Source organism: Neolamprologus multifasciatus, chromosome 18 (assembly GCF_963576455.1).
Source record: "Neolamprologus multifasciatus chromosome 18, fNeoMul1.2, whole genome shotgun sequence".
Taxonomy (NCBI): Eukaryota; Metazoa; Chordata; class Actinopteri; order Cichliformes; family Cichlidae; genus Neolamprologus; species Neolamprologus multifasciatus.
The window spans coordinates 8,277,280-8,297,741 of record NC_140456.1 but is presented as its reverse complement, the minus strand read 5'-3'; the positions used below and the strand labels follow the sequence as shown (position 1 = coordinate 8,297,741).

The window sequence follows — 20,462 nt, the reverse complement described above, 5'->3', positions numbered from 1 at the left end:
TTTATTTCCCTCATTGTGCGTCCTCGATTCTGCTCCTCAGCTCCTCTCCTAATGGATGCTTCAGTAATTTTGTCAAATCGCTGATTCGTTTAAAATGAGCACCTTTCAGGCTCATTTTAAACTGATGTCAGTTAATATGACATTTGACACAACTGATCCTAAACTATTAAAACCACTACTTTTAATAAAACTTACTAATTAAGGTGCAACAAGTATGACAAGGGTTAGTGCAAACAATGAAAAACAGATAGGTTGATTATTCTAAATAGCTGTAACATGAGTCAAAACTGAAAGGGTCATTTTGGTTTCTTTAGTCCAGCTGTGCCGCACCTCCATTAAATGTAAAAGCACTTCTACACACCTGCACATCCTTGATCTCTTTAAGCAAGCTTCCCCTGTCCTCTTGACTCAGAGACTCAATGAAAATAACCTAGATGGGTTATATTATTCTATTAAAAAATGATTATTAAAAAGTTTGAAAAAACAACAATGCCATTAGTGCTCTGTCTCGTTTTTGCATTTGAATTTTATGTAATATTCAGCATGTGGAGTCACTTTTAGTTTCCATTAAGAAAATAGATTAACATTTTCCACAACGGGTTCCCAAAAATCAAAAGTACAAAACACAAAAACACACACGATTAAAATGAAAAGCCAAACATAAAAATGACAGTAAAAATACTAAAATTGTCTCAATGAAAAAGGAAATGTATGGATCCCTGGGATAAAATGATAAAAGATTTAAATAAATAACTCACCTCCAAAAATAAATGTCAGTAAAGATTAGACACATGAATCTGTCCAGTTACAAATTCAGTCACCTGCTTTGGTGCAAATGAAACTGGCAGCAGGCAACAAGACAGCCCTCAAAAAGAAGGAAATGTTTAATCCCTCCTGACTCATTTTTCTCCACTTTGCTTTGTGCTGCAGTGTTTTATGCTTCCTAACTAGAAAGATTGTTTTCCCTGAAGTTGGTCTGTCTGACTCTGTGTTACACTTTTGTGATCACAAGCAGTGCACATAAGTTATATAGAAAATATGGAAACAATGACGAAACTGAAACAGCAGTAAGAAAATAATCTGAGTAGATTCCACAAAAATCACAAGCATCTTAGACTTGACTAATATTAAATAAAAATAGTGGAGTCCTTAGAACTAGTTAGAAATTGTCAGCTATTGGACTGTTTCATGTTTGCTATTAAATCTGATGATCACAAAACTGAAGATTGAGATCAAAAGGTGGCAGCTTAGTGAAGACCAGTGACAGAATATTTAAAGGAAACAGATTCGTACAAGATAAAGAAGCATTTGATATAAAATAAAATAAAAACAGATATCTGTGATGGTTTAGGAGTGCTAGCTGATGCTAGTAGGTGCAAACTGAAGAGTTGAACTTTTTTGAGGTACTTGAAGATATGCAACAAAGCATAAAAATAAATAAAATCTAGACTAAAATTGTAAACCCAGAAAAAAGAAAAAATGTGCATACAAGATCTATTTTACTTGGCCATCTGCCCTTGTAGCATTTGGCTGATTAATCAGTTGATTAATTGGTAATGTGATTTTACAAGTTATATTAAGCTGTCACTGGTTAAGTCATCATTTCAGCAGCTGTTCCCTCCTGTCCCACTGGTCTCCTCTGCCAGGGCAGATGTTCAGTGGGGTGACGAAGAAAAGACAAACTCTGGAATGACTAGCTAGATATTTTGGCACCCAGGTGAAGTATAACTAACTTGAAATTATCGTGATCTTGCAGATCACCGACTGGGGGGTGATCATGGAATAAAATAAATGTGTTGATCTATTTGGAAGATACAGCAGAAAAGCATCTGTATAACACTAACCTGTCTGAATGTACCAGCTGTCAAACGCATCTGTTCAAATACCAACATTGGCAGCAAAAAAACAGAGCACAAAGTCCTGATCCATCATAGTGTTTACACCCACTCAGGGTAAATGTACAAGTCGTTAATCTTGAGGTGCTGCTAATCAACACAGAGAGGATGGAGGGAAGATGAAAAGGTGAGGAGGTTGTGTTACCCACAGTTATTCAGCACTGGAATGAATTATTGCTGAAAACCAGCCAAATACTGAAGCTCCATCAGGAAAATGTTTAATGACGCTGCAGATGAAATAAGGACAAGGCTCATTACGTCTTCTATAACACGAGTGTCAAACATGAAGACTTGGGGCTGAAGAGCAGGTCATCTACTAATTAACAGGTTGGTGGTTTGATCCCTGCCTGCTCCAGTCTGCATGACAAATATTCTTGGACAAGAGTTGCATCCATCAGAGTGTGAATGTGTGTGAGTGTTAGATAGAAAGCACTTACATAGAAACAGAATAGAAAAAGATGCTTCTGTGTTGCAAGTTGCATAAAGGGCTTTGAGAGCTCGGGAAGAGTAGAAAAGTGCTAAATAAGAACATAAATAAGAACCCTTTTTAACTGCCCTCGGTCTTGTTCGTCCTGCTGGATAACATTGCAAAGTGACATAATTGTATTGTTAATATACTGCATAAATATTCCGGGTGTGGTGATGCAAAGCCAGCATTACACCACAGGATTGAAAAAGCATTGAAAAGAAGTTTAAAAGAAAAGGTAAAAATATTGAGTTAGGCATGTTCAGTAAAATGCTATTTACTGTTTGTTGTTTTTTCGACACCTTTCAACTGTTAGCTTTACATTTTTGTTTTCTTTTTTCTTCTTCTTCTTCTTATTGATGTTGTCATTATGTTTTTTCACATATAGTTTTACTGGTAAAGGCTCCACCCCCCTGTGACCCTGAAATGGATAAATAGTTTTAAAAAAAATGGATGGATGGTTGGGCTCTACTCGTCCAACTCACTAGATAATAAATTAGGCTGTCTGTGGTTTTTTGAACTAAAATGAGTTTGACACAATCACACTTCTTTTTTCCACAGAGGAGATGACCCTCACTGGTCATTAGAAAGAATTCAGGGCACTTCAGATTGGCTGCAATTTTTTAAGATCTAAAGGCTCCTTGTTTTGACTCACCAGTGCCAGAACAGGGAGGATGTACTTCTGAAAAAATTTGAAGAAAATAATTGGTCATGTGCTCAATAAAATCCATAACAAGGTCATAAGTTAGACTCTGAGTTGGAACAAATTTGAAGCTTAATTGCTTTTTTTTTTAGACAACTTAAGCTAAAATGAGCCAGTGAGCTCGGTAAAGCGAGGGGTTAGACAATTTTGTACGTCATATTTGTTGTGAGCCAATGGCTGTGATGGGGTTGGATTAATTGAGGACAGCTGTATTTGAATACTCTAGTCTACTTATATCCCACACTACAAACACTGCTGTGATATTTTGTCTCTCTGCGCAGGTATGTCATATGGCCAGATCTAAGATGACTTGATTTAAATATGTTTATGGTGGACAGTTTTCTGCTCTGTGAATTGTATCATGGAGATGGGGTGATATTGTCTCTCTCTGTTAGGGCCTACTATATAGCAAAGCCTATATAGTAGGCTTTGCTATATAGGTTTGGGTTGCTGAAGCCGGAGTGATTACCGGCCTTCTACTTACAGGGTGGTGGGTCTTGGAGGACAACCACTGATCCCTGTTTAAGTGGTTGACATGTAAAATGAAGCTGATCTGAGCTTCCAAGTTTATTCACCTCCATCGTTCTTGTAGCAGAGATAAGTAAATCTTTCACATCCATCACATTTTGTGCAAAAATTAAATATGTTTCTGCTGGTCCGCCATCCTCTGTCTTTTGTTTTGACTCCTTGTTCTTCTTCCACTGTTCATCTTGATGTCAAAGACTTCACCTGGTACAATAAGGGGCTGGATATGCAAGCTCATTCATTTACCAATCAAATCACACTGGGGGATGTGTGACACGATCACACATCCCCCATATATATCTCATATATATCTCATATATATTTACAGTATACAGTGCAGAGTATATTGAAAACATCCATTTAATAATATAATCAACTGTGTGTGCACTTCGCTCATTCAATGTTATTTTAACTAAAACCATTTAGTTAGCTGACATCTGTAGATATCTAAATGCCTCCCATGTAAATCTTTGGCGACTGGGAGGCTCAAAGGCTACTTTAACTCTGCTGTCAAAAATCGAATTAGCACTTAGTTCACTTTAATTACACTTTTGGTATCATCAACATTTGCTGTTATTTCAGACAATACTGAAACCCTGTTTGCTTATCATCAAAATTTTAGCCTTTTAAATGTAATTTTCTAATTTACAAAGTTTATAAAATGCTAACAACATCTTACCAGAGTATGTAACTGGTTCTTTGTATAGACAGTGTGCTAAAACAAAAGACTTGAGAAATGTCCGAAATGAACAACCATTAAAGTTTGTTTTCATTTAATTGTGAATTTATTAATAAATCATTGCTGATTACTACAAAGTCATGAGAGCTGAAAAGGTTTTTAACCTTAAGTTTTAAGTGAACTGGAGACACGGTCCCGCAAAGGGCTTCAGCTTTACAGTTGTTGCCTCTTAGTTTCATTCCTTCATTTTCTGTCTAACGCACTGGCTCTTCAACAGGATGACAAAGGATGTGCAAACGCTGGAACACAGAAAAGGACGACTGATTAGTTAATACATTGAAAACTTGGCTGTGATTATATATTAAGCCATTCAGCCATAACTGCGGTAGGTTTATGTGATTGATTATGTAAGGTGTGAGCCATGAGTTTCTGGCTCTCTTCCACAGCATGTCTTTCATCCTGTCTTCCTTCTCTCACCCAAACCGGTTGCAGCAGATGGCTCCGCCCCTCCCTGAGCCTGATTCTGCCGGAGGTTTCTTCCTGTTAAAAGGGAGTTTTTCCTTCCCACTGTCACCACAGTGCTTGCTCATAGGGGGTCATATGATTGTTGGGTTTTTTCTCTGTATGAATTATTGTACGGTCTGCCTTACAATATAAAGAGCCTTGAGGTGACTGTTGTTGTGATTTGGCGCTATATAAATAAAATTGAATTGAATTGAATTGAATTCAACAGTAATATAGTTAACAGTCTAAAACTCTATAATAAACTGCTAGCATATAATCATAGTGTACAGCTGTACATACAACTAAAAGGTACCAGATTTTCAGAGCCATGCTTCTTTAAAATCAAGCCTGCATCTTTACCTCTACAAAATATTGCAGTTTTATAAACTCCCAGTGCATACCTGTGCTCATTTGTGATAGAGGAGGGTCGAACCATCATAACATGAATTAACGAAGATAAATATTTACATTTTTCTAATTCTCAAGCCATGAAAAATAGGACGAAAGACCATCACTGAAAGAAGAGCCTATTTGTCAGCTTTGTAAAATTAAACAATATTAATGGGTTAACAAGTTTTGTTGAACTTGAACTAACTTTGAACTAAGCCACGCTGTATCACATCTGTGAATTACAATAGCTGTCTGGCTTTATTCTTTTATATGTTATGTATTGATTCTACTAAAAGAAGAAGAAAAAGGTCGGTGTTAACAGTGTGTGGCAAAATAGCAGGAGTATCTTCACTGAGCACTGACCTGTCTGAAGGTGCCCGGTGTTAAATACATCTGTACAGCTGCGCACACTGGTACCATGAGAACAGACGACAGAGTCATGGCCCATCCTAGCGTGTACGCCCAGTCTGGGTAAACGTACGAGTTGTTAATCTTGAGGTGTTGATAATCAACGAGGTACAAGATGAAGGAAGACTGAAAAGGTTGGGTGAATCACAAAATAAAATTTAGATACATAGTTCTTCCATGGTTATATCCCATAGTTACAATAATTACTGAAAGAGACGATGGCAACGTTAAAATCAGTAATGAGGATTAGACTAGTGAATAATTGCCATCTCACTTTGATGCAGTTAAATTTCGAAACTGTAACAAACATAAATTGTGATCAACTTGTTAAAATGTATCATCATCTATCCATTCATTATCATTACAGGCATGGAATTAACTGGAGATGCAACTTTAAATTATAGTAACAGAATTCCAGCTGGTGAACTATGACAATGCATGTCATAATTCACAGGCCATACTCAAGGTGCACACTTACAAATAATCTATTGAGTGAATTTAAATGGTTTGGACTCACAAATGTCAGCAGAGGAATGATGTATCTCCAGCACAGATTAAAGAAGGCAGATGGTTTCTGTCCTGTCATGTCCTGAATAATGTTGGAAAAACGTTCAGCACCTGTTGGAAGTTCAGAGGTTCATGTAAAGATATGGTATAAAACCCTTTTCTTATTTTGCACCATTTATGGAAAGCAGTTGACACCATTTTAAAAGCTTTGGGTCTCCAGTGAACCACGGGGGCAGACAATTTTAGAAATGGAGAAAACTTGAAACAGTGGTGAACCTTCCCAGGAGTGGACAGCCTACCAAAAGTACCCCAGGAGCACACTGGTGACTCATCTGGAAGGTCACAAAAAAGCCTAGAGCAACCTCTACAGGAGCCACATGTCTCAGTTAAGCTCAGTATTTATAATTCAACAGTAAGAAAGACACTGAGTATAAATGTCATCCTACTTTGCTCAGTGTGGCTTTTACTCATTTTGTCTGAAAATCAAATAAATTATGTGCTGCATTTGGGTTTTTTGTCTATTTTTCTACTTGGCTACTCACTCAGCATTTGAACATCTGTGACCATCTGCTCATTACGGTGATGTCTTCTATATGTAGTCAAATACTCACCAAAAATCCAGGCTACAGCCACACACTGACAAACAGCCATACAATCCTGACAAGCTCTGGTGCAACCGTAGTAATCAATAAGCTGGAATATGTAAATTCCTCCCTGGCGGAGAATGAGAAAGTGTTTTAATAATTAACAAAAATTAGAAAAACAACCAGCATTTTAAGCATTTATTTGGTTATTTTTTACCTCGGTGACCATGGTCAGATGAATGAGAAAAAAGGCTGAACAGAAGATAAAGACAAAGATCTCATGCCTCACCGGAGCACGAAACAACGTCGGAAACAAGTCACTGATGGAGGTGATGACGCTCTCTACTGTCACAAACTGGAGACAGGATTATGAGTGACAAGTTTATATTCAACTGAACAGTTGTTAGTTAATAAACAGTCAGTACAACATTCCTACATGTGTGTCGACACTGAGCAGAATGAGCATCAGGAAAAAGCAGACGGTCCAGAACTGTGGCAAAGGCATCATCGCTGTAGCCTGAGGGTAAGCAATGAAGGCCAGACCTGGACCTGTGAATCACAGTTAAACAAGAACGACATCTATACTCACCATAAAACATTAATACAAAACCTTGTTCGAATTAATACTTGCCTTCAGCACTCTTTTGCTTCAGAATACATCAACAGAGCTGAAAGAGCCTAAAACCTTGACTTCACTCTGAATCTTTATATGTACAAGAAGCTATACCTGACTCAGCCACAGCATCCACAGTTACACCCCGTTTGTCTGCCATGAATCCCAGTACAGAGAAGACAACAAACCCAGCAACAAAACTTGTTCCGCTGTTCAGCAGACACAGCCAAAAGCAGTCTCTGGGGGGCAAAGTAAAGCAATCATAAAGTCTGTATTTTTTTTTCATATAATTGGATATATAATAGTTAAACCTATTTTTAAATCCAATAAAGGTGACAATTCATGTAACTTGTACCTACTTATAACAGTTATTGTTGTAATCATTGTAGCTGCCCACAACGTTTAGAGTCCCCATTGTCAGGCTGTAGGAGAAGAATATTTGAGAGCCTGCCTCAATCCAGACCTGTAACAGAAAAATATATATATCAGATGCATGTATCAGAAAAGGCTGTATTCTACTTGAAATTGTTTTTTATGGGAATGTTTATATGTTGGTTAGCTCAATTAAAGGAGTACAAAAATAAATAAATAAGTAGAAATCAGTATTTTTAAATTAATGATATTTATTCAAGTTTGTCATGCTGGCATGCTTAACCAGGATGGTGTACATGAAATTAAGTAAGCAATATACCTCAAGGTTAGCCAGCTGGTTCACATCTGGATACAGGTAGAAGTAAATTCCTTCCCATGCTCCTGGTAAAGTGAGCCCTCTAATGAGCAGTATTACGAGTATCACATAGGGAAATGGGGCTGTGACATAGGCTACCTGAAAAGAAAAAAACATGTTTATTTAAAATCTTGTGATGCAAATAAAGAGTTCAGCTTAAAGTTCACTTCCAGTGACCTTTCCAGAAGATCTGACACCTTTCCAAATGCTGAAGTAACAGAACACCCAGCTGCCCAGTAAACAAAGAGCCAGCTCCCACCTCACACTGCCCATTTCCTCGATACCTGCAGACATGCCCAGCATCCGACGCCTCAGAGAGGGAAAATTAGGAAAAACAAAAATCATGTTTTTAATTAATTTATAATTTGTTATGTTCAATTAAAGTAATTAGTGGATTTATACAGAAACTTGCAGCGATTGCATTAGAATTCAAATTTTACTCATGAGAGCTCTTTAAAGTATAAGTGAATTGAACTCACTCCCAGAACTCGACTGCAGCAGAGGTGACGCTGGTTAGATTTGCAGTCCCGTTAGATGAGTAAAGACCAAGACAGTTAGCTGGATTGGGGTGAGATAAGTAACTTATAACAACAATAATAGTAATACATTTTATTTATAGGCACCTTTCAAAAGCCTCATGGTCACCTTCAGTGTTGGGAAGGTTACTTTTAAAATGTATTCCATTACAGATTACAGAATACATGCCCTAAAATGTATTCCGTAACGTATTCTGTTACGTTACTCAATGAGAGTGACGTATTCTGAATACTTTGGATTACTTAATATATTATCATGCTGTTTACAACTACATGAATGTACTATTGCTGTGATTTATTACTGTTACTGAAGGTCCGCGGCTCCGAACCATAGTAAAGGGACCTCTGACTAATACGGTGGGTTCTGTGTCGGCTCGTAGCTGAAAACTAGCTTTACTTTGTTGTCTGGGTCAACTTTGCTAGCGAGAGACAGAGAGAGGCGTTGAAAGGCTGCTCCAACTGAACTTATTGTTTTTGGAGGAAAACACGAACAAAGCGTACAGTCAAGTTTTAATAGCTTACTTACAACTGGGCTCATCAGGCTCTCTTCTTGGCTGCAGTGGTTATTATTATATTTACATGCTTCCAGCTCCCGTTTTTGCTCGATGACAGCTCGTACTTTTCCTTTTTCTCTCTCCCTCGCTCACAGACACATAACGGGTATGGCAGTCCATTCTCCCTGCAGCACGGACTACACTGCCCATGAGGCTACATTCTTTAGCGCTATACCTGTAGCATTCTGCCTATTAGCTTAGCTCAACAACAACAAAAAGGCCTCTCTCACCCTGGAAACACGCAGAGAGAGAGCGTCGCCCTGTAACCATGGCAACCATAACGCTGCCGCCTGGAACAACAGAACGTAGCTGTCAAACAAAACCCAAACAGTCCTGACCCGCCACAATATGAAACAGGGAAGTACCGCCGTGTAATCCATTTATTTCAACAAAGTAACTGTATTCTAAATGCCACCTTTTTAAACGGTAACTGTAACAGAATTCAGTTACTCATATTTTGTATTTTAAATACGTAACGGCGGTACATGTATTCCGTTACTCCCCAACACTGGTCACCTTACATTAGTACAGCAATTTAAAAACACACACACACACACCACTAAATGGGAATAAAATACACAACTAAAACCCCAAAACAAAAGCATAAAAAAAATCTAGAATTCTAACCACACCAGTAATCAAGACGAGCTATGACAAGAGCATTGACAAGTATGGCAGTATTGTTTGAGTAAGTGAGAAATGAAAGCAGTTAATATTGCGAAGATGAAGGTAGGCCGACTGGGTGATATTGTTTATATGTGCTGTGCAGTGTTGGGGAGTAACGGAATACATGTACCGCCGTTACGTATTTAAAATACAAAATATGAGTAACTGTATTCCGTTACAGTTACCGTTTAAAAGGGTAGTATTTAGAATACAGTTACTTTCTTGAAATAAAGGGATTACGCGGCAAATTTTCCTGTTTCATATGTTAGGCTATGCCCTCTCTATTTTTTGTAATTCCACACCGGTGGAAACCCAAACAAAACACGCATTAAGAGGCTCAAATGCCCGTGTCTCAATCTCGAGTCTGTGAATAAATATTTTTTTAAATGATTTAATATGAAGGCAATAGCAGAGTGTTACAGACATAGCCCTAAAGAATGTAGCCTCATGGGCAGTGTAGTCCGTGCTGCAGGGAGAATGGACTGCCATACACGTTATGTGTCTGTGAGCGAGGGAGGGAGAAAAAGGAAAAGAGTGGAAAAGTAGAGTTGTCATCGAGCAGAAACGGGAGCTGGAAGCATGTAAATATAATAATAACCACTGCAGCCAAAAAAGAGTGCCTGAGGAGCCCAGTTGTAAGTAAGCTATTAAGACTCGAGTGTACACCGTGTTCCTGTTTTCCTCCGAAACAATGAGTTCCATTGGAGCAGCCTTTCAACGCCTCTCTGTCTCTCGCCAGCAAAGTTGACCAAGACAACAAAGTAAAGCTACTTTTCGGCTACGAGCCCGACAAGGAAACTGACGTGTTAGCCAGAGGTCCTTTTACTACGGTTCGAAGCCGCGGACCTATTTTATATATGCGCGGAATAGTTTTCTATACGAGATCGCTGCAAAAAGTGCAGCCTCACCTAATGTCCACCTACTGTTACTCACTTTATATTAAGATTTAAAAATGTAGTTGCTATTGAGTAGCCTTCAGTAACAGTAATAGATCACAGCAATAGTACATTCATTAGTTGTAAAAAAGCACGATAATATATTAAGTAATCCAAAGTATTCAGAATACGTTACTCTCATTGAGTAACGTAACGGAATACGTTACAGAATACATTTTGGGGCATGTATTCTGTAATCTGTAGTGGAATACATTTTAAAAGTAACTTTCCCAACACTGGTGCTGTGGAGGAGATAGTACTATCAATGATGAAATCCAGACTCTAAACCTGTAGGGAAGGTATGCAAAGGGAATTATTGATAGATAATGAAAAACTGTTAGGTTTAGACAGAGTAGATGTTGTAACAATAAGAAAACATTCAGTTTTATTACCATTAATTTAAAAAAAACATTCAAAAACAGATGTGGGTGGGAGAGTGGCAGTGGGTTTGGAATACAAATAGAGGTGGGTGTCATCTGCATAACAGTGAAATTAAATGAAATTATTGCAGAAAGGCAGAGATAAACTGAATTAATCAACTGGATTGTGATCTGTGTATGCAGTTGCACAAACTGTGAACAACTCAACAAATTCGGGATCAAATTGCAGACACCACCACGGCGCCAGCTGCATAGGCCCAAGGCTGAAGCCGGACAAACACTCCCTGATAACGACTGTGATATGACTATTCTCCCCATCCCATGCAAGGCCACCTGGATTGGCTGGAGGACTGTTTACTTAGCCTGATAGGGCGAAGGACACTGTCTCAGCTGAACTATGGACACGCACACACACACACTTACACTGATAAGCACTCACTCATCTCCCCCCCCCCCCTTTCCAACGCCTTCGATGCTTGTTGTCCCCTGGGAACACGAGGCGGGTCTGGGCCCGCGCTGTAAAAGAGACGGTGCTGTGGAAGGATTGCTGCTGTGTTGCCTGGGATTACTCCTCACCCCCTACCCAACCCTGTGGCTTGTTATGTCTTAATAATGTTGTGACGTGGACATTCATGTGCTTTTTTGTGCAGAGGAGTTTTTTTGTTTCCTGTTCTCGTGCTGTCCTACCATGGAAGCACAGCATGAGTGGAGGTCTCTTTTTTTCCTCTTGTACCTTCCCGTTGTGTGGACATTTCGGTGTTTTCCTGTAAAAAAAGCTACCAATCTCCGACTTGTAACCCCATGTTATGTTTGTGTCTTGTGTGTAAGGTCGGGGGGGGGGGGGGGGGGGGGGGGTCCCCATTTCGCAGCAGGGCAACCTGTATGTGACAAATAAAGGCTTTCATTCATTCATTCATTCAACTGGAGAGGTATCAGGGAAACCAAGCAAGTGCCATATTGTTGATGCCTATAGAGGCTGATCTATAGAGTAGGATATGATGGGAGATTGTATCGAAAGCTGCATCAAGATCAAGGAGAATGAGAATAGTGATGAGTCTGGAATCACCTACAGGTAAAAGATCATTTGTAACTTTCACAAGAGCTGTTTCTACACTGGAAATTAACATAAACCAGATTGAAACTCTTCATGTAAATTATTTCCAGTAAGGCGTTTATGAACCAATAAACCAACTGTTCAAGAATTTTGGAAAGGAAAGGCAGGTTCTAAACTTTTAAATTGTTTGGGTCTGAACCATTTTTTCAGCACTGGAGAAAGTATTTCAGTTTTTAAAAGTGCTGGAACAGAACCAGAGATAAGGAAGGAGTGTACAACATTAGTAGTAAGTGGGCCAAGAGAGGGGAAGGAAAGTTTAACAAGATTGGAAGGCAGTGGATCAAGTTGACATGTCATTGACTTTACCTTACTAATAATGGAAGATATTTGAAATACTGAAGTAAGCTCAAAACTGGATAAAGAAAATGACAGTCGGGTAGGTGATAAGGTGCAAGCAGAACACGTCCCTGCATTGCAGGAAGAAGGCAATTGTTGATGAACATTCATAATTTGGTATAAAAAAAAAAGTCCATATATTTATTACAGAGTGCACCAGAATGTGTTAAAGCTGTCTGAATGTGGAAAACAAACTACATATATTTCCTTCAGCAGACTGAATAATATTAGTGTAGTAAGCAGATGTGGCCACAGTTGTTCCAAGAGAGTAACAACAGTAACTAACTAAACTAAACTGAATGTATATTGATGTATATTTATAGTTAAAGAATATAATTTGTTTATGATGTTGTTTATGACTAAAATACATGTCTGTATGAATAATAAGTTTAGTTTCCCTGAAGAGATGCTCCAGGTGGAACAGGAAAACAATCATTTTAACCATTAATGTGAGATAAACTGTTATATACTGCTATATACTATATACTACTATATATACTATACTACAGTAATATACTATGCTATACTACAGTAATATACTATGCTATACTACAATAATATACTACAGTAATAGCCTGATAGATAAAAGAAGATGATAGATAAAAATATACAAAGCTGAAAATGGAATGACTGATTTTGTGTTTATACTGTTTTCTTATGAGTGTTCACCTCTATTTCGGGGGGATTATGTTGTGATTACAGTCATTTCTTGCGACTTACTTTTATATATTTACAAATCTAAAACTGTTACTAATATCATGCCTTTTTTGCCGATTGAATGTTGCCTTACCTGTATTCCAGGTGTTCTCACAGCTGACCCATGGCAGCTGGGAGCTGAATGAAAACACAAGGTAGAAGAGAGCCCAGACTTGTATTAAAATGTAGCTAAAGTCATAAAGTTTCATTATGAAAGCTCCATATCCAATTCCTATAATGGAAATAAAAATGATGGTTAAAATGTTGTAATCTGTGGAGCTAATACAACATGAGCATTTAAAACTTCACATATAATTTTGTATTTTCCCTGCTGATTTAATATTTTAACTGAACAAATATACCTTGTGCCAGTGGACACAGTTTCCTCCAGCAGGTGATAAATCCTTCTTGAGTGTACTGACCTAATGAAGTCTCCATTAGGAACAATGGTATCCCACACACCACAGCTAAGAGACAATATGGCACCAGAAAGGCACCTGAGAATATTCAAACCAAGATGATTATGTAGCATCGAATGTGATCTTTTTTATGCTACTCAAGGCAATGATCCTTTTAACTCACCTCCACCATTCTTATAGCAGAGATAAGGAAATCTCCACACGTTGCCCAGACCCACCACATTTCCTGCAACGACCAAAAGATATTCTGTTTTGTTGGCCCACCGTCCTCTGTCTCCAGCAGTGTTCTGACTTCGCTTTACTCTTCCTTGGTTCATCTCAAGATGAAGGATTTCGCCTGTTGTGCAGTAGAAAGCTTTAAGTGTTTTGGTGTAGTTTCATTAAGTTATGAACAATATAAATAGAACAATATAAATTATTATAACGCTTTGGGAAGCGCGTGGCAGTTGACCGGTAACAGTCATGCATCAGGCACTCTGTTGCACACCAATTACGCGCGATGACTTTACTTTTTTTCCCTTTGTCCCCCGAAATCTGTGTAGTTATCACAAAAACAAGATTTTAGTAAGTCATTTGGGTCACAGTAATTTGGCCAGGTGTGATGAAAGGGTTAATATTGGAATATTAACAGTCTGGTGTTTTGCATAATCGGAGTTACCAGATATGTGTTCCTGCGTTGGCAAAACGTCCTACCGTATGTACTTGATGCACATTCCTGCTGTCACACAATTCCAGCATAAATTTAAATAGTTAGGACGAGGACGGTTTGGCACTTAACTTTACCCATCAGCGTATGCTTCTAGCTCATATTCATAAAGGTAGGACGGTTTGCGACTTAACTTTATTTTAAAATTGGGTTTTAAAATAAAGTTGCGCAGAAACAACGGGTAGGATGGTTTGTCAGGACGGATTCCCAGAACACCCCGGTCGGGTTTTTTTGTCCCAGTCCGCCCCAGTTTGCAGATATCTTGTGTGAAAATTCACACATGGAATTTGTCGCTTTTTATGGAGTTTTCGCAATGAAGAGAACTGAAACCGTTAAACAGCAGCCGAGACAGCAGTTAGATCCTTCAGCATCCTGCGGGTGCATTTGCGCAAAGATCGCCTGCAAACCGGTGATTGGAGATGTTCGGGAGTCTGATTTGATTCTATTTCAAGACAAAAAAAAAATACGGACTTTTCGACCACTTACAGACACTTACAGGAGGAAGCTAACCATATTTTTTTTATGTTTGCAGACCTTGATGACGGTGCCAGTTTTATAAGGACATACAGATTTCTGAAACTGGTTGAGTTGAAGAGCCAAACCATGTCATTTCTATTTTTAATTTAGTTGTCTTCTTGTTTTCGTCAGGAAAAAAAGGGCGTTGACAAAACTAATATTGGTCAACAAAAGTAACACTGCTTTAAAGAAGGAGCAGACCCGGAGAAAACGCGAGTGTTCACAGGTATTTGTGAAATGAGTGAATGAACCAAAAACATTTGCAGTGACACTTCCCTTTGTTAGTGTTGTCAAAACTCACTCTCAACAACTCTCAAAATATCTTCAGACTGTTTCAAGGTGTTTTCATTATTAATTCTATCATTATTTATCATTACCCAAAAAGATAAACATCAGTCAAGCGATCTTTGAACATCGTAAAGATTTTTCTGAAAGGATTAATTAGCGTTGTTGATGTATTCGCTGCTGGGGGAAAAGGCACCTATTATAAATACAGACACGTGGAATATTAAACATAAGCTGGTTTTCACACACACACACAGAAAATTAAATTTCCTGAACTTTGTAACATCCAGGTTCTCACCTGTTCGTTAAGTGATGAAGTATTGACCCGGATTTCAACTCCAAGCGTCTACTGCTGATGAATTAGGCTCTCCTCTTTTTAAATGCCTTTTCGTGGCACGTGTTTGGGCTGGAAGTCCAACATTTGATCTTTAGAATGTTTTAAATTATTAATTAACAGACAGTTTTGCCTGAATATGCATGTTTAAATGAGTCACCCTCAGGTCTGCTTTCAGTGTGAACATTAAACTTAAGGTCACTGTGGCAGGAATAAGGCACGGCGGGTCCAGGGATCAGTGTTTTCAGACATGTTTATTCAAAACACCACACACACCTGAGTCCCCGTGTTTTTAACGTGGCGGGCGTGATTGCGGATGCCGTGCAGGTGCGTCCGCCCTCCCTGCACGCCACCGCAGACCACGCCCCACCACACACCCCCATCGCCCGATTGAGGCCGGGGAGTCATCCGGCCGAACCTACTCCCCCCCCACCCCACCGGTTGGGGGGAGCAACGTCCGTTGCGGAGGCCGCCCACACCTCCAATGGCGGCGAGCCTTGTCCGGGGGTCGGCCACGCCTCCAGCAGCAGCGGCGAAACCGGTCCGGAGGCCGGCTACCCGGCAAGCCGGCACGACCCCGCCGGCCCCGGGAGGGGCTCACTACCCGGCGCATCTGACGCTCCGGGGCAGCTCGATCCTCGACCTCGGGCACAGGTCGAGCAGGCTCCCCTGGCACGGGGACCGCCATCTCCCCTCCCGGTTTCTCCACCTCGTCCGCCGCTGGCTGGGGCGCTGGCGGGAGCGGCTCCGGCAGCCCCTCCCGCGATTCCTCTTCCTCCAGCCAGTGCAGACCCTCGCGCGCCTCGTCTGCCGCCTCCGGTCGGAGCGGCTCGTCCACCGCTCCCGGCAGGAGCAGCCCTTCACCCGGCTGTTCCCCCTCCTCCGGCAGGCGCAGATCCCCGCGCGCCTCGTCTGCCCCCTCCGGCTGCTCAGGTGCCCCACGCGGCTCCTCCACCGCTTCACTGTCCTTGGTACACACCTGTGGGGGTGGCGCCCAGGCCCAGAGCAGCGCCGCCAGCTCCCCGATCCGTCGCAGGTGGCGCTCGGACTGGTCCTGTAGCTCTAGCTGCTGGCGACGCACCTCCGCCGCCTGCTCCCGCTGGGCGGCCGCCATTTCGGCCACCCTCTGGGCCAGCTCCTCCACTCCCTGGCTCCGATAAGAACCCGCCGTGCCGCCTCCTGGGTTTCGGCACCACTGTGGCAGGAATAAGGCACGGCGGGTCCAGGGATCAGTGTTTTCAGACATCTTTATTCAAAACACCACACACACCTGAGTCCCCGTGTTTTTAACGTGGCGGGCGTGATTGCGGATGCCGTGCAGGTGCGTCCGCCCTCCCTGCACGCCACCGCAGACCACGCCCCACCACAGTCACATATTTGTCAGAGTAACCTAACCTTGCAGAGACATAAACAATGACGTATTGTGGATGTGGATTGTAGATGTACTTCTGTACTTTTTCTGTCTTCTTCCTGTTTTTGATTTTCTAAATGTTTTTAAGGTGGTTTTAGAAACTAGTTACTAGGGGACTGGGTAGGTTGAGATTGTTCTGTCTCATGCAGCAGGTGAATCGGTGGGCGCAGTCTACCCTTTCCTGTGCTGCCTCTAAATACAAATAAGGCAACATTTTTCATGACTTACAGTATCCCGCATATCATTCCTTCCCTCTAACCAAGGGCGTAGATTTGGTTTTGGCATTGGTGGGGACGGATGATTCAACCACCGAACTCTGCCCTGTTTCTTTTTTTTTCTTCCTTTTTGTCTTTGCTTCTTGATATATAAAAAAGGAGAAATATACTTGCCTACACATGCTATTCTGCATGCTTTTAAACAGTTTAAAATTACAATTCATAGTTTTATATGTGAATTAGATAATGTTAAATTACTATTAAACAAATGACTGACTAAAGTATTTTAGGCTTTAGTTTACTTCAGTCATATTCCATATAAATCAGGTATCATACAAAAGTAAAAATAGCTTCAAATATAGTCATGACAATAAAAGAATATGACTTTAAGGACTTAACAACATTACTTCAGTTATATTACACCAACATCTCTTATACATTAGCACTAAGGGAACACTGAATGACCATAAAACTACTCGTCTAAGATTACCACAAAGTAAAAGATCTCTCAGCAAAATTATGCAACATTTTAGCCACTATTGCCCCGATCAAATCAGTGAGCGGAGATTTTTTACTCTAAACATGAACTACTGTTACAGCAACAGACATGGACTACATGTCCCACACAACAACTCAATGTCCACTATGTGAAGGAGCCAAACACATGCCTTCTCCTCTCATTAATTGAGATAAACTGCTGGCATATTTGTTTTACATCTATACTGTCCCGTAGGGGTGGGTTTTCATAATTGATTTATCAATTAAAATCTATTCTGGCTTGGATAACGTAAAATCGATTCATTAAAATCCTGAATCGATTTTTTAATATAAATTTATTTTGCCCGAAATGCCAGAATCTCTGGTGAAATCTCACAAAATTCCAACAAACACCAAACAGCTAAGACAGTAAATGAGAGCAGGTACACGGATTCTGCACAAAGACTTAAACACAAAGCGCAACCCGCGGATCAGAATCAGTTAGATGTCACCTTTCTCATAGTCGGGGCTGAAAGCCGACAGCTCGCTGATTCCGATGTTTCGGCGGGTCCGCGCTTTGTGTTCACGTCCTTTATGCGCTGATTCTAAAGCTGTTAGTTTGATGTCTCTCCAAACAATATTGACCGAACCAGCAGCAAAAGAAGATCCAAACTACGCTTCACATTAACATCGTCATGTATTCACTCTGACTTTTACTGTTTTGCTTCGACCACGATGCACAGCTCTCTCTCTCTCTCTCTCTCTCTCTCTCTCTCTCTCTCTCTCTGTACTTCAAGAACAGTTTCCCGTCTAAAAATCTGTTTTCTTCATTATTCGCTTGCTTGTTACGCACAAGTCTACCGTAGTTTACAGCACTGTCGGCCGACGTTTTTTTTTTTTCGTTTTATATACTTCCGAAAAGAAAACCTAATTTCCCCAATAGGCTTCTGAACAAATTTAAACTTTTTAAAATTATGCAAAATGCAAAACGGTTAGCGTTGTCTCTCATAAAACCGCTGTAACTTCAGAGGTAATGTTCATGTGTTGATTAACGGTTTTCTTTCGTTTTTGATGTACTGCAGAATATTTTTATAAAATCCCAGGCCAGGAAAACCACCTTCATGTTTTTCTGTGTTTTATCTTCAGCTACTTTGACACAAAGGCATCTGCTGTGATGCTCACACCTTTGATAAAGTCTTGCGTGTGTCAGCTTCCTTTTTATAGATACAAAAATATGTAAATGTACTGATCTGAATTATAATATTTCTGACTGTCAAAATTTCCCAGATTCAAATCGAATTGAATTGGGACCTTGTGAATCGGAATTGAATCGATTCTAGAAATCAGTGACGATACCCAGCCCTACTGTCCAGTCTCTCCTGGTAGACATACAGCAGCATTGTTTAATCTCATTTGAGTCATTGTTGACCTTACCCATCTTTTTAGTCTTCTGAGAGCACTGAAGCTTCTTTCAGCCTCAGTACATGAGTTTTATTCTCAGATTCAAATTATTATTCTGTGCTTGATGTGCCTCACCTTTGGCTCTTCCCCTCTGACTGCACTAGGACATATTGCCACCTGATAAAATAACACATTGATTGGTGCCATATAAAAAGTGAGACGTGTCAATTCAGATTCTTTGTCAAATATACACTAATGAATCAATTTACATCAGCAGCCTAACAATTGTTATGATAATAAATACTAGTTAATCTACAGCACCAAATCATCAGTCAGTCACCTTTGACCTCACCTCTTCACCTCTGAGCTACAACATGGCAGAGCTGCCTCTGTCACCTGACAAATAACAGTGAGACATTCCACATACATGCAGTCACACATGTGCTTCAAATACAGTCATGAACCAACAAGTCATCATCCAATTTCACCTGTGATCTTGTGTCACCATTACTCTCTGAGTTTTGTGTTGGTTCTTCTGTCACCTGACAAATAGGACATACATGACAATAAGAATAAAATGTGGAGCTGCTTCAGTGTTTCTGTCACTTTGTGCAGATCTTGACTCATCAGTAATGTTTGTAGGGTGAGTGCATTTTTAAAACAATTTGTGCAAACTGCACTACAAGGTGGATATTTGCAAAATCATGACTACCTCATGATATTTTGTCTCAAAAATTAACCTATGAATATATCAGTTACTCTGCCTCTTCACGCAGACCACTCCAGTTACTCTCCTGCAGCAGTTCCACTCCGCAAGCCTAATTTAGTCAGACGTGCTATGTTACTTTGTAAATAAACCTTTTAATACACTCATCACGTGTCTGAGTCTGCTTTCACCTTGAGCATTGCTTATGACAGAACGATCTGGTCAACCCATTGACCCCACGCGCCCAATACATTTACCGTCAACGCGCAATTTCAGGCAACATGAAAAGTCCTAAGCATCGTGGTTCAGCAGCTCCGAGAAACCCACCAGTTATTTGAGCGCTTCGATGAGTTCCTTCGATCCGCTCATGCAAAATTGTTCTCAACTCAGCGTTTCACGGAATCAAGCCAGAACCGAGGTCGTCGTTCTGCAGCAACTCGACACTCTGCCCCGGGGCGCAACCCCGGATCAGAATCAGTTAGATGTCACCTTTCTCATAGTCGGGGCTGAAAGCCGACAGCTCGCTGATTCCGATGTTTCGGCGGGTCTGCACTTTGTGTTCCCTTTATGCGCTGATTCTAAAGCTGTTAGTTTGATGTCTCTCCAAACAATATTGACCGAACCAGCAGCAAAAGAAGATCCAAACTACGCTTCACATTAACATCGTCATGAATTCACTCTGACTTTTACTGTTTTGCTTCGACCACGATGCACAGCTCTCTCTCTCTCTCTCTCTCTCTCTCTCTCTCTCTCTCTCTCTCTGTACTTCAAGAA

At 40.4% G+C, this 20,462-nt stretch overlaps 2 protein-coding genes across 2 annotated transcripts; both read right to left on the bottom strand.

The window, feature by feature from the left end:
* Positions 1-4,351: 4,351 nt before the first annotated feature.
* LOC146497284 (sodium- and chloride-dependent GABA transporter 3-like) lies at positions 4,352-20,146 on the bottom strand. Its single transcript, XM_085141759.1, has 15 exons — positions 20,016-20,146; positions 13,801-13,974; positions 13,581-13,715; positions 13,313-13,450; positions 8,481-8,559; positions 8,179-8,311; positions 7,966-8,100; positions 7,634-7,737; positions 7,389-7,513; positions 7,098-7,210; positions 6,879-7,016; positions 6,689-6,791; positions 6,088-6,188; positions 5,526-5,696; positions 4,352-4,567 (listed from the first exon to the last, which is right to left on the bottom strand). Exons 2-15 carry the CDS (start codon positions 13,952-13,954, stop codon positions 4,523-4,525), a joined length of 1,674 nt encoding a protein of 557 aa, XP_084997885.1. The 5' UTR covers positions 13,955-13,974; positions 20,016-20,146; the 3' UTR covers positions 4,352-4,522.
* LOC146497285 (uncharacterized) lies at positions 15,897-20,018 on the bottom strand. Its single transcript, XM_085140404.1, has 2 exons — positions 18,373-20,018; positions 15,897-18,342 (listed from the first exon to the last, which is right to left on the bottom strand). Exon 2 carries the CDS (start codon positions 16,722-16,724, stop codon positions 15,897-15,899), a length of 828 nt encoding a protein of 275 aa, XP_084996530.1. The 5' UTR covers positions 16,725-18,342; positions 18,373-20,018.
* Positions 20,147-20,462: the final 316 nt, after the last annotated feature.